The sequence below is a fragment of the Diadema antillarum genome, unplaced genomic scaffold (assembly GCF_040938485.1).
Source record: "Diadema antillarum isolate AM-2024a unplaced genomic scaffold, OU_Dant_1.0 scf00000146, whole genome shotgun sequence".
NCBI lineage: Eukaryota > Metazoa > Echinodermata > Echinoidea > Diadematoida > Diadematidae > Diadema > Diadema antillarum.
In genome coordinates, this window is record NW_027271035.1 from 1,892,309 (window position 1) to 1,906,495 (window position 14,187).

At 37.4% G+C, this 14,187-nt stretch overlaps 1 protein-coding gene across 2 annotated transcripts in view; it reads left to right on the plus strand.

The window, feature by feature from the left end:
• The first annotated feature begins 4,053 nt into the window (after positions 1 to 4,053).
• Positions 4,054 to 14,187, plus strand: part of LOC139721665 (arfaptin-2-like) — a 30,976-nt gene continuing 20,842 nt past the window's right edge. The window contains exons 1-2 of one of the 2 annotated variants that reach the window (XM_071632995.1): positions 4,054 to 4,490; positions 7,078 to 7,098. In XM_071632995.1, the coding sequence (XP_071489096.1) occupies positions 4,211 to 4,490; positions 7,078 to 7,098 (301 nt within the window). In that variant the 5' untranslated portion in view covers positions 4,054 to 4,210. The remainder of the gene's footprint in view (positions 4,491 to 7,077; positions 7,099 to 14,187) is intronic. The other variant, XM_071632996.1, reaches the window with a different exon arrangement.

A 14,187-nucleotide genomic window follows, 5' to 3' on the forward strand; every position in this document is an offset into this window, starting at 1 on the left:
TGCGCAGAATAATATAGCAACTGTCTTAAAAGGAAAATGCATGTGCAGTTGTGGTATATTGGTATATCACCGCTCAGACATTTTCATTAGCGGAATGCAGGTACTTTCGAAGAGATAGCTAGCTAATTGATCATGATTTGTTATCTCATTTTCTACCTTTTCCGCACATTTTTCCAGAGTAAAAACAGATAGTAAGGGAAGAGGATATGTGTATCTTTAGGCAAGGTCACTATACTGTGAGAGCGCTAGCGAGCGAATCGGTAATTTCCAATCCAATAAAACGAGATCAGTCATGTTCTGAGGTTTGCTGCAACATTATTCAAAGACCTTTCAGTCTGAATATAGGTGCATCAGCCAATTAAGACCGGAAAGAGGGAAAACAATTCTTTTGTCAGTGACGATGCAAGATTATGCAATCATAATTTTTGAGACACCTGTATGTACTCATTTTGAGATGCGCATAGTCAGATGGCGGCGGATCTCGTATATAGTCTTCAAAGTGGTGGGCTTCGTTGGAAGTCCATTCGTTAGTAGGTCCATGGTCAGGGTCTAGGGCAATTGCCCCCTGGGCAATTACCCCGGACCGTTCCCCTGGCCCTAATCCTAATCCTAATCCTGCACCTAATCCTATGCCTAACCCAAACTCCAAACCTAACCCTAACCCTAATCTTAACTCTTACCTTACCACTAACCAGTATTTAGCCGGGGGGGGGGGGGGGGGGGGGGGGGTAATTGCCCTCTGGGGGTAATTGCCCGGATACGCTATGGTCATACAGTAGTCCTAAACACTTTTTTGTTTTTCCTTCTTGATTTCATTCAAATTAGTCATGAATCAACCCATTCTATGGGTGTAACATGAAGAAAAACAATGCAAATACATTTCAAAACGCAAACAAATCCATAAACACACACACACATACACACACACGCACACAAACAAATACACACACACACACACACACACATCCATACCTATACGCGCGCGTGTGATATTCGCATATGTTGGAAATAGAATTAATCAACCAATATTAATGTAAACTGCAGATGAGATGGTCACACTGAAATGAAAACATTAGAGAAAAAAATATTTGTTAACGCTCTAAGTGTCAGATTGCGTATTCAGTATTCCTCTATGTGCCCCAACAGGGCCTGAAAATAAAATTCCTCACGAAGCAGGAGTTTAAATTGGTTTGTTTTTTAAACAATTAACCACATCAACTTAATATATGAACCAGCAATGAAGAGATATGGTGATAACATCTGTAGCAAACCATTTTTTTAAAACTTCATTTATGATCATACGAACTGGAGCTATACGTGTATATCATGTAGGCCTATAAAATATACATTAAAACATTAATGTTGCCAAGAAAAAAAATTCTCAAATGCTTGGAAGTTTGTCAGGTAAGTTCTTTATATATATATATATATATATATATATATATATATATATATATATATATACATATATTCATATATATATATGGTCGATCCCACGATAATTAATATACCGAATTTTTCTCTCACCAATCTTGGTCCTCTATATTAGAGAGAGCGAATTATGTGAGCTTATCTTGCGAGTGCTGTGACTAAAGAAAACGGATAATATTAATCAATGTACAAAACAAAAAATTGTACGAATGTAAATGAAGAACTTCTAGGTGTAAAGTATACCGAATTTATGCGTGGTTTTTATAAGTAATCTATATTGGCTGGTATTTAAACCAGACTAAAAAGATGGATAAGATCAAAATCCATTTCTAATCCTTTCGAGAAACGTTGGCCTTTTTAGAAACGAAAAACATTCTATATAATATAGTTTTCGGTTTTCACAAGGGTAAAACAATTTACAGAATCTATGATATCACCTACAAATGGACCGATAAGATTCTCAGTGATCACTTTTTTTCCCCTCCAAAATACCACAGTACACAATTTACTAAATGCAGCAATGACATGCTTGTGATATCACGCTGTTTATCAAAATAGATGGTGACCCGATAAAGGCTAGCTACTGTGCAAGTTGCATTGAGACTGGTAACTATCGCATCTTGTGCTCATCAGCGGGCATAATATGCACCTCTACAATGGCAATGCGAGAGATCCATCTCAGCGAAATTACTGTACACATTGCAAACGGAGACGTAAAGACTATAATTTCTACGTGTACGTGGCTGGACGAGAATTCCCGTGTAGGCGTAGTGTGGGATCTTCATAATCAGGTAAAATTACACACTTCTTTTCTATGCTTTGGTCAAATACATTATGCAGCTTCTGTCATAAACATCCCTTCTTATTCATTTCATATTTTCAAAGGGAAAGTAGGCTACTGAAAATGAGGGAACACATAACTTCTTTCATTCCCCACTGCCTGGACTGGTTTATCCAGATGATCCAGCGGAGCCGAATGTGTTCACGCCGCGGACGCCAGCTGAGCTATTCAGTGATGAAACTGATGAAAGTTATTGATGTCCTCGGCTCGAAGCTCGGTAGCCCTTTCGGTATCTCGAAGTGGGAGTTGCCCCTTCGGGCTTTGCTTCAGACAGTATTACTGCTGGCATGGCATTGGTCTAGCTATAGTCAGAGAATCCGTCATATATTCCCCTAACATTCAATACTCGTTGCCTAATTTTGAATGTAGACCAACTCCAGTGTAAGAAGGATTCTGCCTTTTTGACAGCAATTTATAGTCAGTAAAGTTAACACATTGTCATTGAAATTACAGGCATGCTGCAGCTGCTGGAGTGGACTGGAAGATTCATATTTTCTATGTGTAGCGTAGGTAATCTACTGTCAATGTCATTGCCAGAGCATTCCACATACCACACCAAGACAGACAGAGCATGTTTTTGTTGTGTTTGATTCTCAAGACTCAAGCTTGGCATGACAATCACTTAAAATTGAGCGTGGAAGAGTGGCTGCGTGTTAGTGCTACCTGCACATTTCCTGGTCAATGTGTAGTTTTTGTAATTTCTGCTGCATTCTACTTCTAGTTGATCAAATATATTTATATCATCAGTGACCAGCCCTAACACTCACAGTTAGTAGTTTTGACTCAATTTGTCAAGTCATCCATATGTATATAAAGTACTACTACTAGCAAACAGTTACAATACAGTGACATGTCCAGTATGATTGTTAAACAGAATGGATTAAATTAAGACTCATACACGTAAATACAGTGTAGTCTTCTACTACTCGTTCTGCCATACCTTTTAGATAAGATGAACAAATTACCAAGACTCTGTCCTGTATCAGGGCAAGTTCACCTTCATATACATAAGGATTGAGAGAATGCAGCAATTTTAGTAGAACATATCAATGAATGTTTGAATTTGTGAATTTTTGAAGTTGCAATTCTGCCATCGCTGGATATTAAGAGTACTACATATGTCATATGTAGAAGTAAATAGAACAGTACTATAAAGAAAATATAAAGAAAAGTCAACATATTTTCACTTTTCTTGCATAAAAAAAGAGCACTTGACTTGCCTCTTTCAAAAGGTAAGGGGAATAATATCCTTAACATATGTCAGTACCTGTATCAAATGAGTTAAGGGAATGTGTGCTTTAAAAAAAATGAAATTTTGTGGAATTCTCATATTTTTCTTATATCGTTCTAGATGCATGTGACATTATACACTATAGTACTTAGCCTTCTTATCCAGCAGTGACTGCACTTTAAAAAATTCATAACTTTGTTTCGAACAGATTGTCCAATTCTCCTCAAACTTTTACTGTGTTCTACTGATATTGCTGCATTCACTCAATCCACATGTATATGAATGTGAACTTGTCCTTTAAGGATTGCAACGATTAAAGTCTAAAATATCAGCAGAATAATGATGTACAAATGTAGACTAGAGGTAGACAGTGTTTCTTGGATGAGAAGATGAATCGATAATGATAGATCCAGCAAAGAGTGAGCATGGGTCCATGATCCATCCATCAGTATCATATGCTGCTTAATGATGAATTGTACACAAAAGTGGTACTGTAACTGTGGACAGAAATACTGCAATAATAATTTGCGTGTGTTTACTCTTGCAGTACTGCAGCAGACTGACCCACATGACACTGTGCATGCACAAAGAGCTGTGAGGTACACTTTTAGACAGGGAAAGGACAACATATTGCTTCGCAGCAAATACAAGGGAGCTCCCTGCTAGTGCTACTTTGCTCACAAATTTTTAATAACCGAAGAAGAACAATGAACCGTGAAAACGGAACAGGTTATGCTGCCGAAGACTTGGACGATACTTTTGAGCAGGACCTTCACAACATGATCAGGGAGGGGACGGGGGGAATCATGAACCCTCTGCCAGGGTCCACGGTAACTGGAGGGGGTGGTGCGTCGCTTGGTGTCGGACAGGGGAACAACAGCTTCACAGGAGTAGACCTGAATAGCCCACAGAAGGGAACAGCGCCCTCACCGTCAGTCAATGTTCACGCCAACCCATCAGTGGGAAGTAGACTAGCAAACACAAGAGGTGAGTTCTGTTGCCTTTCATATTATTGGCCAAATATACTGCATGCGAAATTATTGTTTGTATCATACTGTCTGAGGGAAAATGGGTTTTGAGACTTATTTTGTCCCCAATGCTTTGGAGTAGAATTACATATCATTTTTTAGTATCCATTGTTTATCCATCAAAAATATTGTAATTTGCTTTAAGGGTACCAGGAAAGAATTTGCTTGATGCTGCAGACACTTCAGAATGAATTACTTTGCATGTCCCATTTAGTTGTTTTAACATGTCATAGCATGCTTCCAGACCAAATTCAGTTGCTATGTCAACATTTTATTCATCAGCTTGGTTGAAATGGTAAAATGCTCCATGAAATATCTGTTAATTTCTAAATTCTTGAGAGTTTGCATATATTTGTTGCTCAAGAATATTGATGAAGAAGAATTTTCAGAAAGAAGCCACAGTGTTTTATGATACATCAGTCATGGCAAGACAGACTCTGGGACCTGTGTTTCAAAATTGAAGTAGGTGACATTGGATGTAATCCACACATTTTGATGATATTATTTACATTTTTGAAAATAAATTTTGCATGGTCAGATGAAGTAAATATAGGAATTCTGTACTATGAAGATGCATTGCATGTTTGATATTCAGAATTTCTGAACAAATCTACGCGTCACAATATTCTATCAACAATATGGTTTGAGAATACTAGATTCAGAATTATAAATTACTTTTAGTTGAGTTCAGTGATTAAAAAAAAATCTTATTGGTGCAACTATGCATGTAGGTTGCTGTATTTACTCTATACATTGTACATTGTATAAGCGTCGGGTTATACTATCAAAATTTATCATTATTGGGTTATACTTTCAATATGAATCATTATATTATATGAATTTTGATTTCTCTCATATTCTTACTGTTATTGTTAAAATGTACTCAGGCAAGAGCCCACAGGTTGTATCTCTAAACCAAAAAAGACGTCCACATGTGCAATGTAAGTGGGAGTGGTACCAAAACTACATGTAGACTTTGAAACTAAACTGCACTATAAAATTAACCAATTAGTGTTATTACTGTCACTGTAAATCTGCAACAACAATATCTACAGCCTTTTTCCTTTTTCCAGTACAGTTCAAAGGTAATCTGAAAGGAAGAAGTAAAAAGTTTTCTCAGCACAACAATAAAAATTTGATCAAGATCGGATGAAAAATGAATAAGTTATGAAATTTTGAAGCTTCTCTAATTTTCAGGGAAAAGTTCTTGAACAGTACGAATACCAGTATGCAAATAGTTCCAGTATGCAAATAGTGAAGAGATGCTGTCATCCCCTAACAACTTGCCATATAGTTTGTGCTCAAAATTGTGAAATTCCTGGTTTTACATTCAAACACAGTTACAAGTGTACATTGTATGTCTGAGTCGAAGCTCACTCATTTGCATTTTCACATCAACTGTATGAGAACTGTTCTGGAGAAATTACCAAAACATCACAATTTCATATCTTTTTTTTTTTTTTCCAATTTCAATGATATATTCACTGTTGTGCTTGTATTAAAGATATTACCATTTCTTATCAGACTAACCGTACTGGAACTTCTCTGTAAATGGGTATCTCTGGAGATTTTCTTAATCTTAACAGATCTTGACTTTTAGCTCTTTTGATATGGTTATTCTGGTTATTTAACTATGTACTTAGAGAAATATTCAAATCTACATTTGAAAGTTCCTGGTAATATAACATCTCCAAGGTTAAGAGATTTTTTTTTTCCTCTGGTCAATATAGAAAGATGAAATGAAAGCAAAATTTAGCAGATATAGACAAGGGTGATTAAAGAGTATCATTTGTTCACTGTGGGAATCAAAATAAAGGAGATATAGGTGTACAAGGAATTTAGCTCATAAACTAAATTCAGAAACTTACATTGTATTACCCCAATTAAATACAGTCTGTACTTTATGACTAAACCCGTGGTTGGTATGGAAGACTGAGCTGGACAAGGGCTAATTTGCCTTTGTGTCCAAATGTTGTTTTGAAGGATTGATAAACAGAGTCATGACAGAGAGACCAGACATTCTTGCATAGATTTGCCAACACTGATATTAATAGATGGGACTACACATCATGAGAGGGATTTTAAATTTTTTCCCAATTTTTAATTGTCACAAGAATCTCATGGCATATAAATTTGAATTTTTCATCCATGTCAATGCTGAAATTCTATAATTTGCATGTCAAAGCTCATGTTTGCATGTGCAAACATTGTACATCAGGGAGGAAGTTGTTATACTGAACGGCATTTTTTTTGTTTTTTGTTTAATGTCATACTACTAAATTTCGTTCATACACATATGATTGCATTGGTTGATGGCAATGGCAGCTACACCGATCATAATTTATCACTAATTTAATATCTTTATTGTCCTTTCCTTTCATTTCCCTCTCTTTCTCTTCTCTATTGAGCTACCTAATTCACTAATTGTGTGGGAAACGGTAATGGTTCATGTCATAATAAACATTAACAGATAATAGAAATTCATGCACGCTCCTAACATGCCTCGTAGATTTCACGATCACATTTTGCCTTTGTCTTTCACACAGAGGGGGAAGCCACAAATGAAAGTAAGCTAATATTCTTAATTTCTTTCCCAAACATGTGACTCACCCCCATTAATATGCATGTCTATGCATGTTTGTGCATGTTTGTGTTTGTGTTCGTGTGTCTTTCTTTATGTTTAGTTGTGGTGTGTTTTCAAAGATGTTCAATGGTAAATTGTGTTCTTAAACTTGTGCCAGTTTGCTAGTTGAAAATTCCTGTCTGTGGTGCATTAACTATTGGTATGATCATATTGTACACAGTACAACTAGTGATAAAGTTGAAAAAAAAACAGCAAAAAGAAAAGCAGCTTTGTATCCTCAATATGGGCAGTTCATTTACGTACATGTACAACCTGTATGTACATGTATTATGCATCATCTGGTTTTTCTCTACTGGGTGGACTCGTCTTGTTGGAATTTCTTATTTTTTTTTATTGCTTTCTTGTGCTGTAGCAGATTGAACACTTCAAGTTCTACTGCAGGTTCTGCCATTGACAGAAATGTAATGTTGGCTGTTTATCTGAAAATATTTCAATAAAAGCAGGTTCCATCAGAGTGTCACTTATAAACTGGGAAAAAAAAATGTTCCCTTATAAATATCTACAGCATGTCACATTCTCTGCTTGCCAAATATGATCTGTCATAGCTCGAGTATTCTACAATGTACCTATCATGCAGTAAATATCATTTACACACACTCTGCAAAATACTGTATACTATGATATTGATTTTTCCTAGCATGTGATGTTAATTTGTGGTAGTGTACCATGCTTGTATGTACACTGTAGGTATATTTGTGTGCCGCAGCTGTTAATGTTTTGAACTGCATTGCAGAGTGTGTTTCTGCGCTCACTGTCCCCATTCTTTTGTGGTGGAAAGATTTTAAAATATAATGTCATGTCATTATGGGCATGTTTCAGCAAAGTACTCAGTATACCTGTAACTACACATACATGTACAGTAGAAGATAGCCAGTTGGAAGAAAATTAAAAGTAATAGATGTTACCAGAAGGTCACAAGAAAAAAGTAAAAAGGTACAATGTAAGTGTTTCATGTATTATAACCGTGGAGCTCCATGGTATAATGATTGGCTAAATTTATACCGTGAGACATTCATCTTTAATGGGATATAAATAGTACAGCAACCTTTCTGTCCTATCACACTGAACTATAGTGTGGGTAGTCTGGATATTTATTGAAATATCAAAGATACACTCTTTATTTACTTTCTCTGCATCCAAATATTTTTTCACTAATGCATGATTATAGGCTGCCATCCCTCTTAATGCATAGAAAAATCATTTTCAGAAGCTTGAATTGGTGTGGTGCCTCGCAGGTCATGGACTGTAAACTTATGTGATACATGCATACTGCAAGTACAGCATAATGAACAGACATGATATTTACAATTCCTTCTTTGTTATGTGTGGAAAATGGCACTTTCAGTTTTTCAGTGTTCTGCGAGAAAAGACTGCAGTGTATTGCAGAAGTAAATATCCTCACACCCTTGAGTTGGCTAGTACTAAAGTCCAGATCCTTGAAAATGACAGTCATAATTATCCCAAGGAGAGGAAGTATCATAAGGCGTGTCTTCATCAGCCCGAAGTTCAAACTAGCGGGACATTTTGCGGTCTTAGAAAATAGCCCGATACAGCGAATGTGCGTCTTCATCAGCTCGAACAGCCTGCTTCGGGAAATTAGTCCGAAAATTGACGCATGCGCACTTTGCAATATTACTCTGCCTGGCTTGCGGTTCGAAAGTGAATTTCCCCGCTCAAAATCTCCTATATCACCGTATGTACGATTCTACAACCAGGGAGGTGAGCAGTACAGCAAATTCTCTCCAAATGGATATTAATAACGCTACTCTTTCTTCTGTCCAGTGAGGCATCTTATATGAAATTAACGAATTGCAATGTTTAAACAAATCCAAAATGCACACAATCTGCAAGAATCTTCAGCTAAGGTAGAGTGGACCAGAAGAAGAAGTTTACAAAAAACAGCTAGCATGCAGCACGACACTGAGTTTTAATAGGGAGGTGAGAGAAATCACCTCCCTTGTTTTAAAGATGACAACAACAGTAGGCCTATAGTACACACATGTGATCCTTGAATACACCTTGCGTGTAATGTACTATACACAATCACTAGCTTGTACATGCGCTTTCCATTGCCAGCTGGCTAACCAGAAGCGGTGAGGGATCGAGAAAATTTTGGACTGATGGAGACGCACCCAAAATAGCGCGCTATTTCACGAATTAGCGCTCTAGTTGACGAACTAGACCAAGATTTTGGGGGAAATTTTCCCGATCAAATAGCACGCTATTTGCGTCTTCATTACACAGATAGCGCGCTATTTTGACATCGGACTAGTTTGGTAACCGCAAGATAGCGCGCTATTTTGAAACTTCGGGCTGATGAAGACACGCCTAGTGTCACAAGAAACTTCAGCCCTCTCTGTAGCTGATGCATAGATGCTTGTACAGTTAAACCTGTCTTAACAGCCACCTGTCTATAATGGCCACCTGCTTGTAGCAGTAACTGAAAAATCCCCAACAAGAAATTGCTGTATTACACACCCTTTATACATTGTACAGCAGTCACCTGCCTAATGCGGCCAGTGGCCACTCATTTTGTATCCCGTGGTGAATTCTGTGTACAGCAACCACAAAATTGTAGCTGAACCATTAGATCAGCTATGAATGCGTTGTCTTTGATGTTCATTTGCGTGAATTCTACCCAGTCCTACCTAGCTCAGTCACAATAACATGTACCTTCGATTGACAAATGCAGCTCTTTGCAGTGAAAAGCTGTCTTGCCACTAATTTGACTAGATCTACAATAGGCTTCAGTAATGCCACCCTGAATAGATGCTACAAAGGCAAAGACAGCTCCTATAACATCTTAGAATTTTACCAAAATGCTGACTAATTAGTGATGGAAATCCCTTTGAATAAGGACAGTAGGATACTTGTCTGGGTATTGTTTGTTGTTAACGTCTGCTTCGCACATTATCGATCCCCTCGAACTCGTTCATGGAACCCCATTCATGCAAAATTGGTAAGAACCAGGTCCTTAGGCTCATAGTGTTATTTTAAAAATCAAAAGAACTGAAGTAGGCTAAAAGAAATTTAAAATGAAGTAAATTTTAATCAAAAAAATAATAATACAAAGTCCCATATCATAGCTGCTCATGCAAACTTGCTGTTTTTAAGAATAACATGTGGTATTTTATGCTATTATACAATGCAAGTGTTGAAATTTGAAATAGCCACTGACCTGTCTGTAGTGGCCACCTGTCTATAGCGGCCACTTTTGTTGTTTCCCTTGAGTGGCCGCTATAGACAGGTTTGACTGTACTTGCTTTGTCGTGCACATGGCTGATAGCACCTCTCTTTATTTTTTCCTGTGGCAGGCACACAGCACTCTTTCATAGAAACATTTAATAGTTGCCAAGTTGCTTGCAAAATATGATCACACATGCAGTAGATTGGCAGCTCCAATAGAAAATGATGCTTCAAAATAGACTCTTCTTTTCCATGGACACCTGAGACACTGTGGTTGCATGATCGAGATGACCGACTGAAAGTAGTTGTGAGGTCAGTATGGATTATGTGACAGCAAATAAATGGTCATAACTCTCTCATTGGTTGTCCAGTTTGCTGGAAGTGTTGCCTTTTGTCAATAACAGTGTGCTTTGGATGGCAAATTCTTTACAGTTTTTTATGCCATTAGAGTAATATGAATGTAAAATGTAAAGAATTATTGTGAGAAATTGGGCATATTGCTGGTCAATAGGAAATTGAAAAGTAATTTCACCTTAAAAAAAAAAAAGGTGGCTTTATAAAAGTAGAACAGTGTTTACAAACATTAGTTGACATATCATAGAATCTTAGATAATATGAGAGAAATATGAAGTCTTCAAAGTTTTACGTTTACAATTTCATGACACAGTGATACAGTTGTTTCCACATAATCGGGTAAGAAATGCACTGCCCGACACTACCCGAATAAGCGGAGAGTACTGTATTCATGAGTTATAGCCTACCCATGCAAACTACATAGATGAGGTGATAATGTTATAGTCTCACAATTCTGCTTTTTGTTTGTAAATAATTAATAATATCATTTTGATCAATAGTTTAAAATCTTGAACCCCCTTTCCCTCCAAAGTCATCATTTCTGACTCATAGCATCTCTACTTTAATCAGAAATGTGATGTAAACGACACAATCTATCAATTTTGATGTTGATCTCCTGTATCTCCATTTAACTAAGAGAGGATATGCTTCCTTCCACATTTAGAGGGATGTTAGTTATTTTAGCGTACCTGCAGGGCCGGCGGAGCGTTTTCAAAAGTGTGGGGGCCCACTTCCGGGTTTCATGAGCTAACAAGCAAAAAAAAAAAAAGAATTCAAGATCTCTCTCTATTTCTATTTAGTGCCACTTACGTACTTCCGGGTTTAAAAAAAAGTGTGGGGGCCCAAAGTGATGACACCTGCAATATGTATTCCTTTGTATGGTGCACAAAAAGTTTGGGGGCCCGAGCCCCCACGGCCCCCACGGTTCCGCCGGCCATGACCTGTAGATTCAGCAGTCATGCAAAGCCTTTTGATCTCCCACCATAGTTTGAGCAGGGAAAGCCCCACTATACATTAGTAGATTCCAGGACTGAAGTGAAACAAGTCACTTTGCTTCATGTAAACTGGAAGCTCCTTGATATAAAACTGGAAAGACATATTTTAATTTGATGGAATTTTGTACATTTTGTACTACATGTAGTAACATAATCAGTGGATAATTATTTATGGGCGACTGTTGTGTGACACCTCATGTACTTTGTGCAGAAGCATCCTTTCATAGTGCCGGTATTTAGTGCTTTGTTCTACATATAGTGATTTCACCCATGGAAGACTAGTCCTGAGTATACCGAGGCAGGTGTCTATGGGAAAACATGTGTTAAAGCAAAATCAGCTCTTCTGCAACGGGTTTAAGTGTTTTAATGCATTACTGATTGTAATTGGATACCACTTAGATGGGTACTCAGCTTAACAGTCCTGAGCGGAGCATGAGGAGTGGGTTCTAACATACAAAGTGTAGGCTGTTTAATCCAATAAAAGGGTCCCAGTCTCTGTGTAAAGATGGGTACAGAACTGGGCCCCGTTGCAAGAAAGTTGCAATCAATTGCAAATAATTGCTAATTTTGAAACAACCATTCTGATTGGCTCAGGGTCCGCCCTATTAAGAAGACATGCATGCAACAATGATTTTGATTGGCCAGTGACAATCAGTTGCAAGTTGCGTTTAAACGCAAAGTTTCTAGCAACGGGGCCCCGACCTGATAAAAGTCAACAATTGGAGCATCTTTAGTCACAAACTAGATACTTTTTCAGGTGATATAATTAGATGCACTGCCAAGGACATTTCATTCACAAGAGTGTATGTTGTACCTTGTGTGATATGGTTATTGAACAATTTGAATGTGTAGCATTATCCCAGTTTCTTTCACTAAGATTGCTGAGTATTCCAAAAGCTCACAAAATATCTGTGAAACTTGCCACTGGCAGGATACTGAAGTATCATCATCATCATCATTGTAATTTTTAATACATGTAATATAAAGATGGAAATATGAAAAACAATTAAAGTTATCAGTGAAGGCTTCTTTGTATCACAGTTCACAGAGATATCGTATGTACATTGTACTAGTAGTAAGTCGTGCAAATTATTTTATGCGTAGTGTGCATCAATGTAGAGAGTAGTACCAATTATGACATTTGTGCATGTGGACATGCTGTCTAGCAAAATCCTAACCCCCCCCCCCCCCCCTTTCCTGGTCTAATTGTGTTAGAAATGTGCTGTCCAAACAACCAACCTTGCCAGAATAGAAAGTACCCTTTGGTAACCAGTGTGCAGCTTTGCCTTTTTGTGTGTGATTTAACAAACAAAGCTACAAATTGTAAGTCGCAGAATGCAGCAATACAATATGACACGCCAGCCAAGTCACCTTTCAATACAGCAAGAGCAAATACTATGAATTCTTCCTTCATTTTTTTTTTTCAGATATGGTATTTATTTAGACTTTTTTTTTCATTGAAACAAGCTGATCACGAGATCATAGTATTGGAGAAAGTTGAATAACTGTTCCCTCATGGTATAAAGTACATGTACGACACGTAGGCAATTGTAACGTAGGCAATATGACCCAAGCACAGTTGTTTGCAAGCAAAGAGTCTACAAACATATGTGTATTAAAAACGAAAGACGAGAAACGCCTACCAGTACCTTTGTGGGGCTCTCTCAAGTGAGTGGAAATTTCATACTGCAATTTTTCAGTCCAATTTCATGACTCAGCGTGGAAAGGTACTTAATTCATACATTTTTGAAAATACGAGTGAAAATCATAGAAGAATGATGTACTCACACAAATCAAGGAGGTTTTTACCTGATATAGAATTTCATTCTGAGAATTCCAGCTGTAAAATGAAAGCAAGCTATTTCCAACTGCTCTTCTAACAAACCGAATGATCCATGCTTTTGAAAAGTCTGTGGTTCCAGAGACCATTGCAAAGTATTGATATAACTGGAAGCTGGTTTATTTACATTGACTACAAGACATATACTGTATACGCCGTATATTTCGCGAGTCTAAATTTTCGTGAATCGGGAATTCCCGATGATTTCGCAAGTGGTTAAATTTGCGATCGTGGAGTCCTGTACTGAACGGAGATAATGTACACGCGTACGTCACATCCACATCGGGATCAGAGTCAATATTTTCGCATGTCTTTAATTTTGTGAATAGCACCTGACTAGCGAAATTCGTGAAAATAAAAACCTCGTGAAATATTTGGCGTATACAGTAGTTATTGCAGCATATATTTTTGGCGTAACAGATGATGAGGAGTTTATTATGTTTGTCATGATTATCAACACATTGATACACAGCAACCTTGACTTCCAGTATGCTGAATACCAATTTGAGGTACTAGAAGACAATTTCAACCACGATGAAAGTATACAAGAGCTAATCATGCTGCAGATGTAAGACTATTGAAACTATACTAGCCAGTTGGTCATAAATAATTGTGAATGTAGTCCCTGCCTGCCATC